This window comes from Hypomesus nipponensis, chromosome 17, assembly GCF_054491055.1.
Source record: "Hypomesus nipponensis isolate SF chromosome 17, ASM5449105v1, whole genome shotgun sequence".
Lineage (NCBI taxonomy): Eukaryota > Metazoa > Chordata > Actinopteri > Osmeriformes > Osmeridae > Hypomesus > Hypomesus nipponensis.
This window is the reverse complement of record NC_140377.1, coordinates 9,292,945-9,306,306: the sequence shown is the minus strand read 5'-3', so window position 1 is coordinate 9,306,306 and position 13,362 is coordinate 9,292,945. Positions and strand designations below refer to the sequence as shown.

The 13,362-nt window shown below is 41.0% G+C and overlaps 1 protein-coding gene across 1 annotated transcript in view; it reads right to left on the bottom strand.

Annotated features, from left to right (window-relative positions):
* The window catches only part of hs3st4 (heparan sulfate (glucosamine) 3-O-sulfotransferase 4), a 48,527-nt gene extending 35,909 nt beyond the window's left edge, over positions 1 to 12,618 (bottom strand). Inside the window, exon 1 of the mRNA XM_084677857.1 lies at positions 12,005 to 12,618. Within this exon, the coding sequence (XP_084533983.1) occupies positions 12,005 to 12,618 (614 nt within the window). The remainder of the gene's footprint in view (positions 1 to 12,004) is intronic.
* Between the last annotated feature and the right edge of the window lie 744 nt (positions 12,619 to 13,362).

The following is a 13,362-nucleotide window of genomic DNA, read 5'->3' as shown; positions in this document are numbered from 1 at the left end:
TCATTTATGATCACAAGTACAGTTGGTACATCCTGTATCAATATTTGTTTCCATGTATGGGCAGTCAGCTCTAGGCCAGATGAGATGCCATCAGAGATAGGGTTAAAGAGGTTAAAGCAGCTGTGTATTCAGCTGGATCTCCCCCAGCTTTGTTGAGGACACCTGCACGTGAGTCCAGTGGCTTCCAATAAGAGTTTCCTCCAATGACTACAAAAGTGCATTCAGAGTTTAGAATTTGTGCCCAGCTGTGCCCGGATGGACGAATGAGTATACAGGTTTTCAGAAACTCTTCAGAAAGCATTCATCCCTCAGCAAGGTAAAGATTAAATTGATTGAGCTAAATATGTCTTTTACGTAAAGTGGATGCAAAAATACATCAAAAGTATTCATAGAATGTAATATGAATGTAATAACTCCTAGGTAGTGTCTGCAAACATGACTGAAATCTTTAAGAGACTACAAGGAATCAGAAATCTTTTTTCAATGGTTACTGTCAGACTCCTACTCAAATATACAAGGGTTCTGACTGCAATAGCACTTGAATCAAATGAAATGTGCTTGCTGGATAAAGTTGATTACTGAGGGGCTACATCAAGATAAACACATGCTGACAACAATAATAATATAATAATAATTCTCCTGTCCGACCACATCCGCATCATTTGATGAAGGAGAATCTGATACATTTGTGCAGAAAATCTGGCAGGCACAAACCAGATACGGGTTTGCGGCAGTACAATGCGGATGCACTCTCCTCAATTTAAAATGGTCTTCAATTTCATTCAGTATGTGAGCTGTAATGCATTGAGTTTTTCACTGTAATTTTGTTTGAAAATTGTTTGAAAATGTGTCTGTAAGGTTGAAAAATATGACTTGATTGAAAGGGTACTATACTCCTCCAAGGCACTGCAATTCAGAAAAAAGTTGGATGTGTCATTCTACATGGCTTTATGTATCATACTATAGATGAGACACAAGCCTGAGAGAATTTCTAAAACCCAGTACAACTATCCTGCAGGGAATATTACACTGAATTTATTGAGACATGTGGCACATGTTTTGGACATGTGACTGAGAATTAAAAAATATATATCTTTCCTTTGCAGACAAATTTGCTCACTGTAATAAAGATGTCCACATTGCACATCCAAACAGCTCCAGTATGCCAGGGAGGAAATTTACAGTGTGTCCTTGATTTGTTTGCTGTTATTAATGTGGCAGTGAAGAAGGAAGTGGTCGGTAGCTGCCAGCGCAATATCTGACCTCTGAGAGTGCATTAAATCAAGGCATTAGGGGCTCCAGTAATAAAGAGGACAGCTAAGGCTGAGGGCTCTCTCCAAAACAAACAAGTCCAGGACACAGCATAGGGACAGATGAGGCTGGGATCATACCCAGAGGCTGCATTGATATGGTTTTAGGGGGCGCCGTGGTGACTGTCAGTCAAACCAGTGGGTCATCACTCCTCATTGGGTGCAAACAGGCTAGAAGATAAACAGCACAAGGGCTTGCACTGAACCATTTGAAGCACACACACACGAACATATTCTGTCTGGTCCATGTCATATATCCCAATGGAACAGTTGGTTATTTGTTTAATTTCAATATGCTATTTTCCTCACTTTACAAATTCTATTAAATCTGTTTTTGTATTTTTATAATTCAATTATACATAGATTTTTTATTTATAATTGTCTATTTTATTTAATCGCTGAATGTGGTATATAATGATAAAACAAAACATAACATGGTACAACAGGTTCTGAAAAAACAAACATGATTAACTACACACTGCAACATTGCAGGGCAAAAAATATTGCATTGATGAAGGCATCTAAAAAAAAACATGAAGAAAAATGACTCCTACAGCACACTGTTATTTTCATCAAGAGTTGGTAGAGACTATTTGGTTTATTTTACCTCTCACCACATGCATAGGTCCAAAGGCTGACTCCTTTTTTCGTAATTGTACTTGTACCATAGGAGCCAAGATGATTGCATTCATTATCTCACCGGGATTGCTCTGTTGAGTTCAGAAATTGACAGAACGTGTGGTGGACTTTGCTGCGTCTTTCAAATTCTGATAATGTACAAGCCAGAAGGAAGAAAAGACCTATGCTTGCAAAACAAAAAGGCCTAAGACAAGCCCTGTGGGGCACTATTTATCTGGGGCAGAGGGGGTATGCCCTTTGTGTTGTCAAAGATTATCTGAATGACACATTGTGTTCTCATTATCAAACTAGATTATTACTTTTGACATCATTTACATAGAAAATAGAACTTTGCCTCAAGAGAAGCCAAACTTGACTCAAAGCTTTTTATATTTTCTTTTTTTGACAACAAATGCTGCAGCAGACACATCACTCTTACAAAACAGCATCCATGCATCCATTTTCCAACAGTAAGTTATTACACAAACCTTGAGCCATTCACGTGAAGATAGAAGTGTGAGAGTGTGGAGAGTGGTTCAGTAAACAATGCTTTGCATTTACAAGGAAGGAAGAAATTGAGCAGATGCATTGTTTGCTAAATTCTGGCTTAAGAATGCCAAATCTCCAATACTCATCATAAGCCAATGACAAACTCCAAGTGAATTGACAACGCCAGGAGTATCCCAGTTTTCAGCTCCAAGAAATCTGTGGTCTGCCTGCTGTTTTAATGCTTTGTCAGGCCACCACAATCCAAGATATCTTGGGAGTGAAAGCATCCATGGAGTGTTTGTGATGATCCATCTGTGTGAGATGGAATAATGAACCAGCTAAATGAGACGAGAGCCATAAAATAGCATGAAGAAACATATGCCCATTGTAAGCAAGGCAAATTAAACTATCTGTTATTAAACACAAGGTGTAAAATTTCTTCCTCTGGCATCGCTCTGTTGGTTAACTAATTATCACGCCACATTAATTTTCTGAGCCCTGAAGTATTTGTTGCGTTTACCCAAGGTACAGTGTGTACGTGTTTAGTCCTGTAAAAAGTAGATTTATTACAAAACAGACGCCATCCAGCATGAGCCCAGACAATGCAGCGCAGCGGCTGAAGGGATTGCTTCATTTATATTCTACAGATTGCATCAGGAATTCAAAAACGGTAAATTAGAGAAAATATAACACCGATTAGGTCTGATATATATAGATACCATAACAATGGCATCAAATGTGTATTCATCATTAATGCATGTTAATGTTGAGGTCAATCGGAGGCCATAAAATCATATCGTTTTGATCACATAGGAAAGGGAGTCCAAATAAGTGCCCCAAATAATCTGATGTAAAGACAGATATGCACGAAAGCCATTTGGCTGCTACGTTTGCAAGTGATTGTTGTTGCAAAGGCTCACTGCATCCATTGTAGGTTTGCAAGACCCCAGCATGACGTTGATTAGGAGGCTTGTAAAGAAATAAGCTTGAGAGCCCTATTTCACCACAAACCTGTATTCATTTGGTTCTGCAGATTTATATAGCCTGCTTTATCACCAAGAAAATCCAGCATGACATGAGAGTGAATTTTGCCCTTTTGAGAAGAGGGTTAATCTTTCTTTCTTTCCCACAGCAACCTCAATCTACTGTGGCCAGCATGCCTTCTATGATTCAGGGGCCACAGCAGTAAATTAAATTAAATAAACCCATTAGTTACACCATTGCTACCTTCTCACCTCTGACCAGATGCACTTTCATGGTAAGTTGGCCCTTTAAAAAAAACAGAGGACACATTATAGGGTTGTGATGACAAAGTGACCTTGAATAAACCAGCAGGGGGCCTGTCCTCTGTGTTCATCATAGAGATCAATTAAAATAGCCTTTTTGCAACGCAGCATAGCCCCAATTTGTTTTGCAGGTGTCTGAAGGTAAATGTATGCTCGTTAAAAAATCAATTAATACTTAAGATTCTCTCCTCTTGTCTTGCACACACGAGACAAACTGGAGGTCGATTGGAGTGAACAGACTCTGTTGGCAGAGTCATCCCAAGCATACTGAAGATAAAGGTGAAAACCCAAGTGCTGCTCACAAGAAACTCAGAGATGAAAAGTAGTTTTAGGAAGCTTAATCCTGGCAGTGTAAGTGTGAGTTGCTATGTTTTTTTTTTTTTACTTCTCTTTTATCTTAAGATGACATGAGATAAACATGAGCCTCATACATTAGAAGACGTAAGAATATCTTAAAATGTTGAACATTTATAATTGAGTATACAGTAGGTATACATGTGCACCTTTGAGCATATTGGTACTGTATATATATATATATATATATATATATATATATATATATATATACACGTATATACATTTACATTTAGTCATTTAGCAGAGGCTCTTATCCAGAGTGACTTACAGTAAGTACAGGGACAGTCCCCCCGAGGCAAGTAGGGTGAAGTGCCTTGCCCAAGGGCACAACGTCATATGGCAAGGCCGGAAATCGTACCAGCGACCTTCTGATTACTAGCCCGATTCCCTAACCGCTCAGCCACCTGACTCCCGGACTCCCATACATATATATGTGTAGTAGATATAACGGTTTTAAGATTCTATCTCGCGCCATGACTTCTCTGAGCCATATTCTAGGGTGGTTCTGTGTGTGAATATGTATGACACAGCAATCTAAGAGCATAAAAGAGAAAATATCACCCCCAGTTTCTCATGGTCAGGCACAGATAACGTCTCTATTAAACAGGCAGAGCACGTCAACTCTTCCTTAAATCTTTACTGCCAATAATCCAAATAATCCAGGAAAAACAATCACCTTCTGATACACCAATTAGTAATTAGCATAATCCCTAAATGCGTTCTTTTGCATTTCATCGGCTTAGTTGAAGTCTCATAGGAGTTTGGCATATGCCGCGGCCTCTGTATAAAAATGTCTCACGCTGTTTTCTGTGCTCGGCTGATGTTACTGGATGGATTTACTGTTTAAAGTACTTCAGATACCAATAAAGCCAAGATGAGCCTATGGTTGCTTGATGAAGCATGCTTGGAACCCACAGACATGTGAAGGTGTTCTAAATACAGTTTCCCCCCATGAAAACGTTTTCCTCAAGATCTGAATCACTCCAGATCTATACCAAATTCTATGTAAGGACTGCGTCATGCGAATTTTACGCATCTAATACTCGGTTCCTACATTGTTTCACACTGTGCTAAAATTATTCTAACGGAATACCCCATGGTGATTTCAGGCAAAGAAAGAGCATGAATAAATAAACAACATAAAGCGACGAGAAACTTCAAAGGCAATGGGACAATCACAGAAAACAAGCTCCTGGAAGCCAATGAATGTGTTTGTCTTGTTTGTGACAGTGACTCAGGGGTGTAAACAGAGGAATTAGCTCACACCTCCGGAGTCTCAGCACATCTCACTCCCATAATTGAATTAAGCCTGTCAGATTGTTTTTTGAGCTCTGGATGGCGTCAATGGTTCAAGAAGTATTTTGACTCAACGGATCACACATATCAATTACACAACTTTGCCTCTTTAGTCCAAAACTTTGGTTGATGCATGGAAATACGCCCGCTGTATTTAATAGTCAAGAAGAAAATATTTTCTGAACCGTGGATGACGTCATTAATTCAAGAAGTATTTTGGTTCAAGGTATCACACACATCATTTGTACTGTGGGCTTAAACTTTGTCACTTTTTCTTCAAAAAACGTTGGTCCATGAATGAAAAATACGGTTACGGTATTTAATGGTCAAGAAGAAAATATACTCTGCTTCCATTTCATGGTAATCTCAGTGTTTTGGCCATGCTGCCAAATTGATGAACAACCTACAGTGTGAGAAAGCCTGTATGTGTAACATGTCATGGGTATTCAGGCGGAATGATAATAGTGGTGCAGCACGCAGGGGGAAGTTATGATTTCTAGCCCACCACATCCCTCAGCATAACACACTCCTGGAGCACATGTCAGGTCATGGGCACATATTTGAAACATGCTCCCAGCAGCCCTTGTGTCTTGGCTTCATGGCCATTCCTGTTTGGGGCTCTGCCCTGACTACACCAATGCATCAGCCTGCTTTTAAGTTTGTGTCATGACTGCATCCCTCACTGCAGATAAGGAACATACACAGCTCTAGTGCTTCAGGAGAAGCAAAAGGAAAATTGGAATCTTGACAAGTATGATTGACATGCTTATTTGTCCCAAGGAAGTCTTATTCGCTGAGATTTAAAGATGGCTGTGAACCAGCATTCTGCCGAATGGAATCATTGTTCCTCCCAACTAGAACCACATCATGGCAATTCTGCGGCAAGTAAATAATCCCTGTGAGATAGGAATCCTTTTAAGCTTAAAATGACTTCAGCTTATACTTTATTTTTGGTCCAAAATAAATCATTTAGCAGGCAGGCTGTGGCTGTCATTTTAAGGCAATCCATCCATAGCATGGAACAAAAATACAGGCCAAAGACTTCCCAACTGACAATGAAAGAGAAGGCAGAACTGAGTTCATTTCAGCTGACAGACAACTCAAGTCTGACTGTCTTGATGGTTAGCCATGCCACAGTCCTGATACATGGTGTTGGCATAAACCAAATTATAATTACACTGTGAGTGAACTCTGTGTAAAGTCAACTTTAAAAGAGATTCAATTTAGACGCCTAATTATAGCCACTATTCAGGAAGAGTATAACAGAGAGAGAAAGAATGAGAGAAAGAGAGAGAGGTACTGCAATTGCATGAGAAGAGGAGCTTGAGCAGAATGAGACGGCCTACCCTAACCCACCCATCTTGACAGTCAGAATGCAGCAGTCTTTCTTCTTTCATAATTCTTGTGCCACAATAGAAATGGACTAAGATCACTCCAAAGGCTGACCCTGGAGTGACACAAAAGGAATTGAACCTACATTCACACAATAGAAAGCATGGATGATGCCATAAAAGTGGAAAACCATTTTAAGGCTGTGAAAGTGCTGTGTGGATGCTGTTCATACTTGTTTCACAGCTTAGCATTACAGTGCCACACACATGTATTAGAGTTTTTGAAATACAGTATAATATTGTATTATTTAATGAAGATGTATATTTTGTCCAGACAACAATAATGATCAGAATTTGAATATTGATACAAGCCAAATTATTACAAAACTACAGAATACAAATATTAGCTTTTACATCCAAGTAAATACAATTTGAATGGTAGCTATGAATCACATTCAGGATGGTAAGGCAGCAATGTGCCTGCAGACTCTATTGTTCATTATTGTGTGCTTATTTATGATAAAGGTAGTCAAGGGACACAAAAGCTTCCCTCTTTTCAGTTTCCTGATAGTTGAATGTCATCTGTTTCACTATGCCGTGGCATGTTTGGATCCAATAAAAAAAGGAAAAGTAGAAAAATGCTGGGACAGGAAGTAAATGTGATTGGTGTTGTGGATAGTGGTAGAATCTCTGGGCTTCGTGTTACTTGGGAGTTTAATCAAGTGGAAAGAAGGGCAGGAGGAGGGGAGGGGGCGGTGATGGTGTTGAGACAGACCTGACTGCTGCAGTCCACTCTCTCGACAGGCACTGGGGCATGCTGCTAATTAAAAAGTTTAATTCCACGACTGCCGCGTTGGCATCTGAGTACCCAGAGGTGCGTTCTTGCGAGCCTTGGCGTCGCCTTATCAGGCGTGGGCAGATTCTGCCGCGCTAAGGAGGAGCGGGACGTGGAGGCAGGCGCTGCAGTAGCACACAAGCCCAGCTGGAGGATGGAGGGATGGAGGGATGGTGGGATGGCATCCAGCCTGCTAAGGGATCTGGCCCACCTCCCTCAATCCCATTTCCCCGGTGGCTGGAGTCACGGGCCCCTAGTCGGGTGGCAGGAGTCAGGGGCTGAGCTTCCTGTAGAGTTACGAGGTGAAGGGAAGGGGGGGCACTGGGGTAAACAAGGGATAAACACTGGATTTAGACTTTCTGCTGCCTTGCTCTGCAGTGGATCTGTGTCTCCGTCACACACTTCCTGTCAGAAGGTCCTGTCTTATTCCTGAAGGGCGAGGGTGAAGCCAGGGCTGGAGTACACACTGTTCTTTCCTCTCAGTCCCCCAGCAGCACAGACAGACATGATGCTCTGACACTCCCTACATGATGTGAATTTAGTATTCAGGGAAAAAAAGAAGAGCCTGTGAAATTCTTTTCAGCAGTGATTCACAGCGCTGTACAAAACAAGAAACCTTCAATGATAAAGTAGGGAGGAGAATGAGAGCACTTCATTGTACGGCCTTGGTTAAGGTACAACTGCTGTGTGGGCTTCAGAGCTGTGTAGCTTCTATTGATCAGGAAGCCTGATAACTCACACACGGAAAAAAGTCCATGGTGATAGAAAGAAGAATTTTTTGGACATCTTGTAATGGCCACATCGCATGAAAGCAAATGAGAAACTGAAAGAAAAACCTCCATCTTAGGTAAACCATAGGCTGGAGAGCATGGTGTGTGATACACTCCGACATTGGGTAAATGACACTGAATACTGTCTCATCATACTTCATTTGCTGCACAGTACTGCCACACTATAGTTTTGTAACACTGGACCATTGGCTTGTAAAGGTACACCACAACTCAAAATATTGACAGTGTCAAATATTCTCAGCATTTATTTCTAACAAGGTCAAAGTGTCAATATAACAACATGTAAATAGGAAGAATTGAATACCTCACAAGCTTTTCAGAGCAATTTGTTTCCTGGCAGTTTCCACAGCCACAATGGGATCTGTGCACAGTGAGACTACTCAAATAATCTACTGGAAAATCAATTGTATTACAGTACAAGCAATAGAGTTGTTTATATGATATCCATTAACCCTTTGTTGTTTGTACCACCTATTTAAAGCAGATCAATTTACAAGCAGTGGTGTAAGCCTTCTACTGATAGTGTTGCTGTTATTACCTGACACACATTAAGGATGACCTACTCAATAAAAACTACAGCTTGTCTACAAAAGCAGTAAGAGGTTTAACATGGCATGCGGCCCTCCCTGACACGCTTTTAAACATTGTGTCAGGAGGTAAAATTAATGTTGCCAAGGTGCAGAATCACATTTAGAAAAAATGGAGAAGAGAACAACTTGCTCCTTAAACAGTGTATCCTGAATATAGACATCAAAATAATCTGTTCTAGACGTGTTTTGTTTGAATGGACTCTATCTGACTACCTACAGAGGTGATGAGAAATGTGGGATTTTCTAGACCTCATGCAGACATCAGACTGAATCACAAGAACCCTGGAAATATGGACTATGCAGAGACCCTTGGAGACGTGGGCCTATGATATTGCATGACCTGTGGAATAGCTACAGATTGCAAAGAGGAGAAACGGAAGGAGCTAAGTGATGCAGCTTCCCCAACTAGCCCAGAGCAACAGAATGCCACAAGCATTGATGTGGCATAGATTAGTATTGAATGGCCCTGGAACTGAACAAGTTTGTTCCATTCGTAAATTGGGATGTTTATTGGAGAACAATGAGTAGTTTGCAGATTCATGAGAAAAACCACATCTCTGGCGGTGTCCTGCCAAAAACAGCAAAGAACCACAGCAAAGAATGAAGAGAATGCCAGATGTTGCTAGATAAGCTACTACAGAGCCTGGCTACAGAGAGCTTCAATCTAGAAGCTTGCACAGTGATGCCAATGATTCGCTGATATTTAATACAAATGCTGATGAGAGAAAAACAAAGAAAGGAAGAAAGAAAAAGAGGGAGTGAGAGAGAGAGCGAGCAAGAAAGATAAAAGGCGAGAAAGAAAGAGAGAGAGAGAGATAGAGACTGTGAACCCTATGGCATACAATAAGAGTTTATGGACAGTGAAACATTATTATTAGTCAAGCACCTTGGACAGCGCCCAGCTAACGGAAATTAAGACACATATTGATCATGTTAAGCCATGAAGTGGGCTATACACTAGGCCTACAGGATGACTTTCAGGATCTGTGGATAATCTTACGCTTTCAATAAGCAAATGCAGTAATCGCTGTATTCCAAAAATGTTAAATAAGACAAATAATACCCTATTAAACATATCAAACATGCAAAATTATAACACATTCTTTCGAACTGACGACATTTAGAATTTAGTTTGACTTTAGGTCGTACGAGTGTTACTCATAACATACTCAGCTATGACAATGTGCAAAGAGTGAAACCATTTCACATTTAAATGCATTCATTGCATTTGCTTGGATAAAGTGACTAGATTCAGCCTTTAAAAGTAATATTAAGTGGTTATGATCGACAGCTGCTTATGAGTTCAAAGGATTAGGCACACATTAGACTGCACTGTGCCCATTATTGCCACTACAGAAATATATTTTTAGAACAGCATGAATGTAAGACTCAACAATGACCAGTCCTCGGGTCATCCGTGACATGGTTTGTGCTAAAGTCATCAAGAAAGCTGACATATCTTATACATCTGCGTTTAACCCTTTCCCCTGTTACACTATATGGTGGCCGATAGAACAGGCCAACTGGATGAATCCACCCCATGGGTGCAAAACCTAAGCTCCCAGATTCTTTCATTCCTGCACATGCACGTCATTCTGAGGTTAACGTTACTCAGAGGACGGACGCAGAAATAAATGTAAGAGCGCTTAAGGGATTTCGTTGGCTCAGGGGCACTAAAACACACAAGCACACTTTGGTGTTATTTATGTAAGCCTGTCATCTTCCTGTCTAATGAGCCCCACACAGTGAGTGTAATGAAATGGCTCACATTAACATGGGCTAAATGAACAGCCGAGAGCTCCCATTCCTCTGCAGTGAGATGAAGGCAGATGCTCCTCTACCCAAAGCCCTGTGCCACAATAGTTGTTGTGAAGAGCCACAGCACTGCTATGGGCCTATGCAGGAACTCTGTGTGTTGAATTCATTCTCACCAGCTCAGTGAGTACATTTCAAATCCTGCATTCCCCTGGTCAGACATCGTAATGCTGGAATTACGCTTTACTGAGCCTGTGTCACATGGACCATGATTGAACCCGACAAATATATTTTTTCCCTCCAATAAACATGTGTAAATCACAGAACAGGCACAACCCAAACACTGCTGGGAATTTATTAAAAAATACCCCTCGCTGATATTGAGCACCTGGTGTGGACAGCAACTTAATCTTAGCATGTGAGAGAGACAATAGCTGGATCAAAGAAATCTAGCTTGCTTAAGCAGATCAAAATTGAGATATGTTCTCTTATTCGTGCCTGCGAAAGGATGGCAATAAATCTTTTAGGTCTGGATGGACTTTGAGGCTTGCCTGTGATCTCTATTTCAAGCATTTCTCTCTTTTACCTGCTGTGTAAGGATTAAATAAAGGTGTAAAGAGAATTTGATAGAAAAATGTGCTGTAGTACATATGTGCACCTACAGTACACTATACAACATTTGCAGTGTCATTGGTAGCAATATTAGGACCAGCTAGTAACGACTGTTGAGTGTGTGCAAACTACTTATATGCAAATATATAATGCACACAAACAGGATGTCTCCTATCACTGTTTGAAGCATTTTATGGGGAATAATTAAAACTGGCAAACCTGTTGCACAGACGTCTTTTTGAGGACCACAGAAATGTATACTAAGCACAACTTTGCATGCAATTTATTAGACTATAACATATGAGGTTTATTAAGTTTGTGGTGCCATAAATCTCCTTTTAAGAAAACATTGTCTGTTTTAATCGTGGTGTGTGAGGGAAATCCCTGTGTTTCACAAGGCGTAGTATGCAAAATGGCATACAGTGCAAAACACAGGCTAGATTTGACGTCGATGCGTGAATTATTGTAATCGTTTTTCAATATATTATTTGCATGTCAATCTAATGCTAATGAGCCGGCCTTGGGTTTATCGATTATGGACTACTTGGCATGGTTGAACGAAACAGCACACGGAGGAATATCACTTATTGATGATGTACTGAAACATTACTTTCATCAGTATAACAAGTAGATGTAGTGGAGCTTTAGGTAGTAGCAGACATGCCATGGCTAATGTTGCGTTATTATGAAAGTCTGACAGGATGCTAAATGAAAGTGAACGGGGTTGTGCGCACCTGTACCAGTCTAGTCCCCTTTCATAGTTCCTATCGAAGAAATGTGGCTCGTTTCCAACGGCTCTGACGTCGGGATGGACCCTCAAAGCTTCAAGTAGAGCCCTGGTTCCTCCTTTCTTCACTCCAATTATAATGGCTTGGGGTAGTTTTTTCTCCCCATAATCCGAGGTGCAGTTCACCCTGAGTTCGCTGTCCGTGGTGCTAATATCCTGGTGTTCCCTCTCCAACGCAGTGGAGTGATACACCGAGGCGGCTTTAGTTGGAGACGCCTGAGTCCTAACCCACTCCATCGTTTTTTGCTCGGTTTCCACATTATGTTTGACCGTGGTAATTGTTATTTTTCTGTCAGCATCGGTAGCTTCGATCAGTTCCTCGTCGATAAAGCCCTGGGATGATGTAGAATAAAGTTTATCCCTTAATGTAACGAAAGTTGTCTCCTCCGTCACCAGCCTCCCTTGGTACACGTAGTTTTCTTGCAAGGGAAACTGCAACGAGTTGTAACAGCTCATCAAGCTATAGAACAAGTAGGTGACAGAGAGGGAGAGGGTGAACATGAATAAGATTTTACGGGGCACTTTAGAGGTAAAAACCGAAGTGCTGGACCAAAATGCCATCTCTGATAGCAGTGATCCTCTCAGAGAAGTGGCCAGACATGTTTCCACCCCAAGTCTTGCATGGACACTCAACAACAATAATCTGTCCCTATCAGCACTGTTCCAGATGAAAATGCGCGTAGCCGTGCAACTCCAACCTACCTCCAATTCGCATAGTTATAAAGATAGAGGGAAATAGATCGTTAAAATTCCGAACGGATATCGCGTCCCTTTCTTGAGTATCGATTTCTTATTCCAACGTTGACAGCATATGTCAGAATGTATTGGACTGAACTTGCAGATTAGAAAGGCTGCGGTCTGGCGTCCTTCCAAATGAGCCTCCTGGTTTGAAATGGCCAGAGTGTGATGGACGAAGTCTTGGCATTTTACGGGAAAAAAAGAAAAGAGCGAACGGCAAAGTGTTTGAAGTTGTGTGCAAAGCACGTCTTCATCAACCGCTCAGCTCTGAGACCAGTCCAATCCTGGATACACTGACAAGCCCTTCAGTGGATTCAAAACCGCCAATTACAAATCCGCTGGATCTTTCGAACACGGAGGGTAAGCCACATTCACCATCTCACATGCTACTAACTTGATATAGTAAATGAAGAACCATTAAATACATATTAATTCACTGCTTTCAGTAACCACAAATGCTGCTTGTTGTCCTAAGCCTTTTGGTGATTGGTAGATACGATGTGCGCATCAGCTGTGTGAGATCATCTGAACCGATGCACCGTAGAAGCATACTCACAAGCTTTAGTG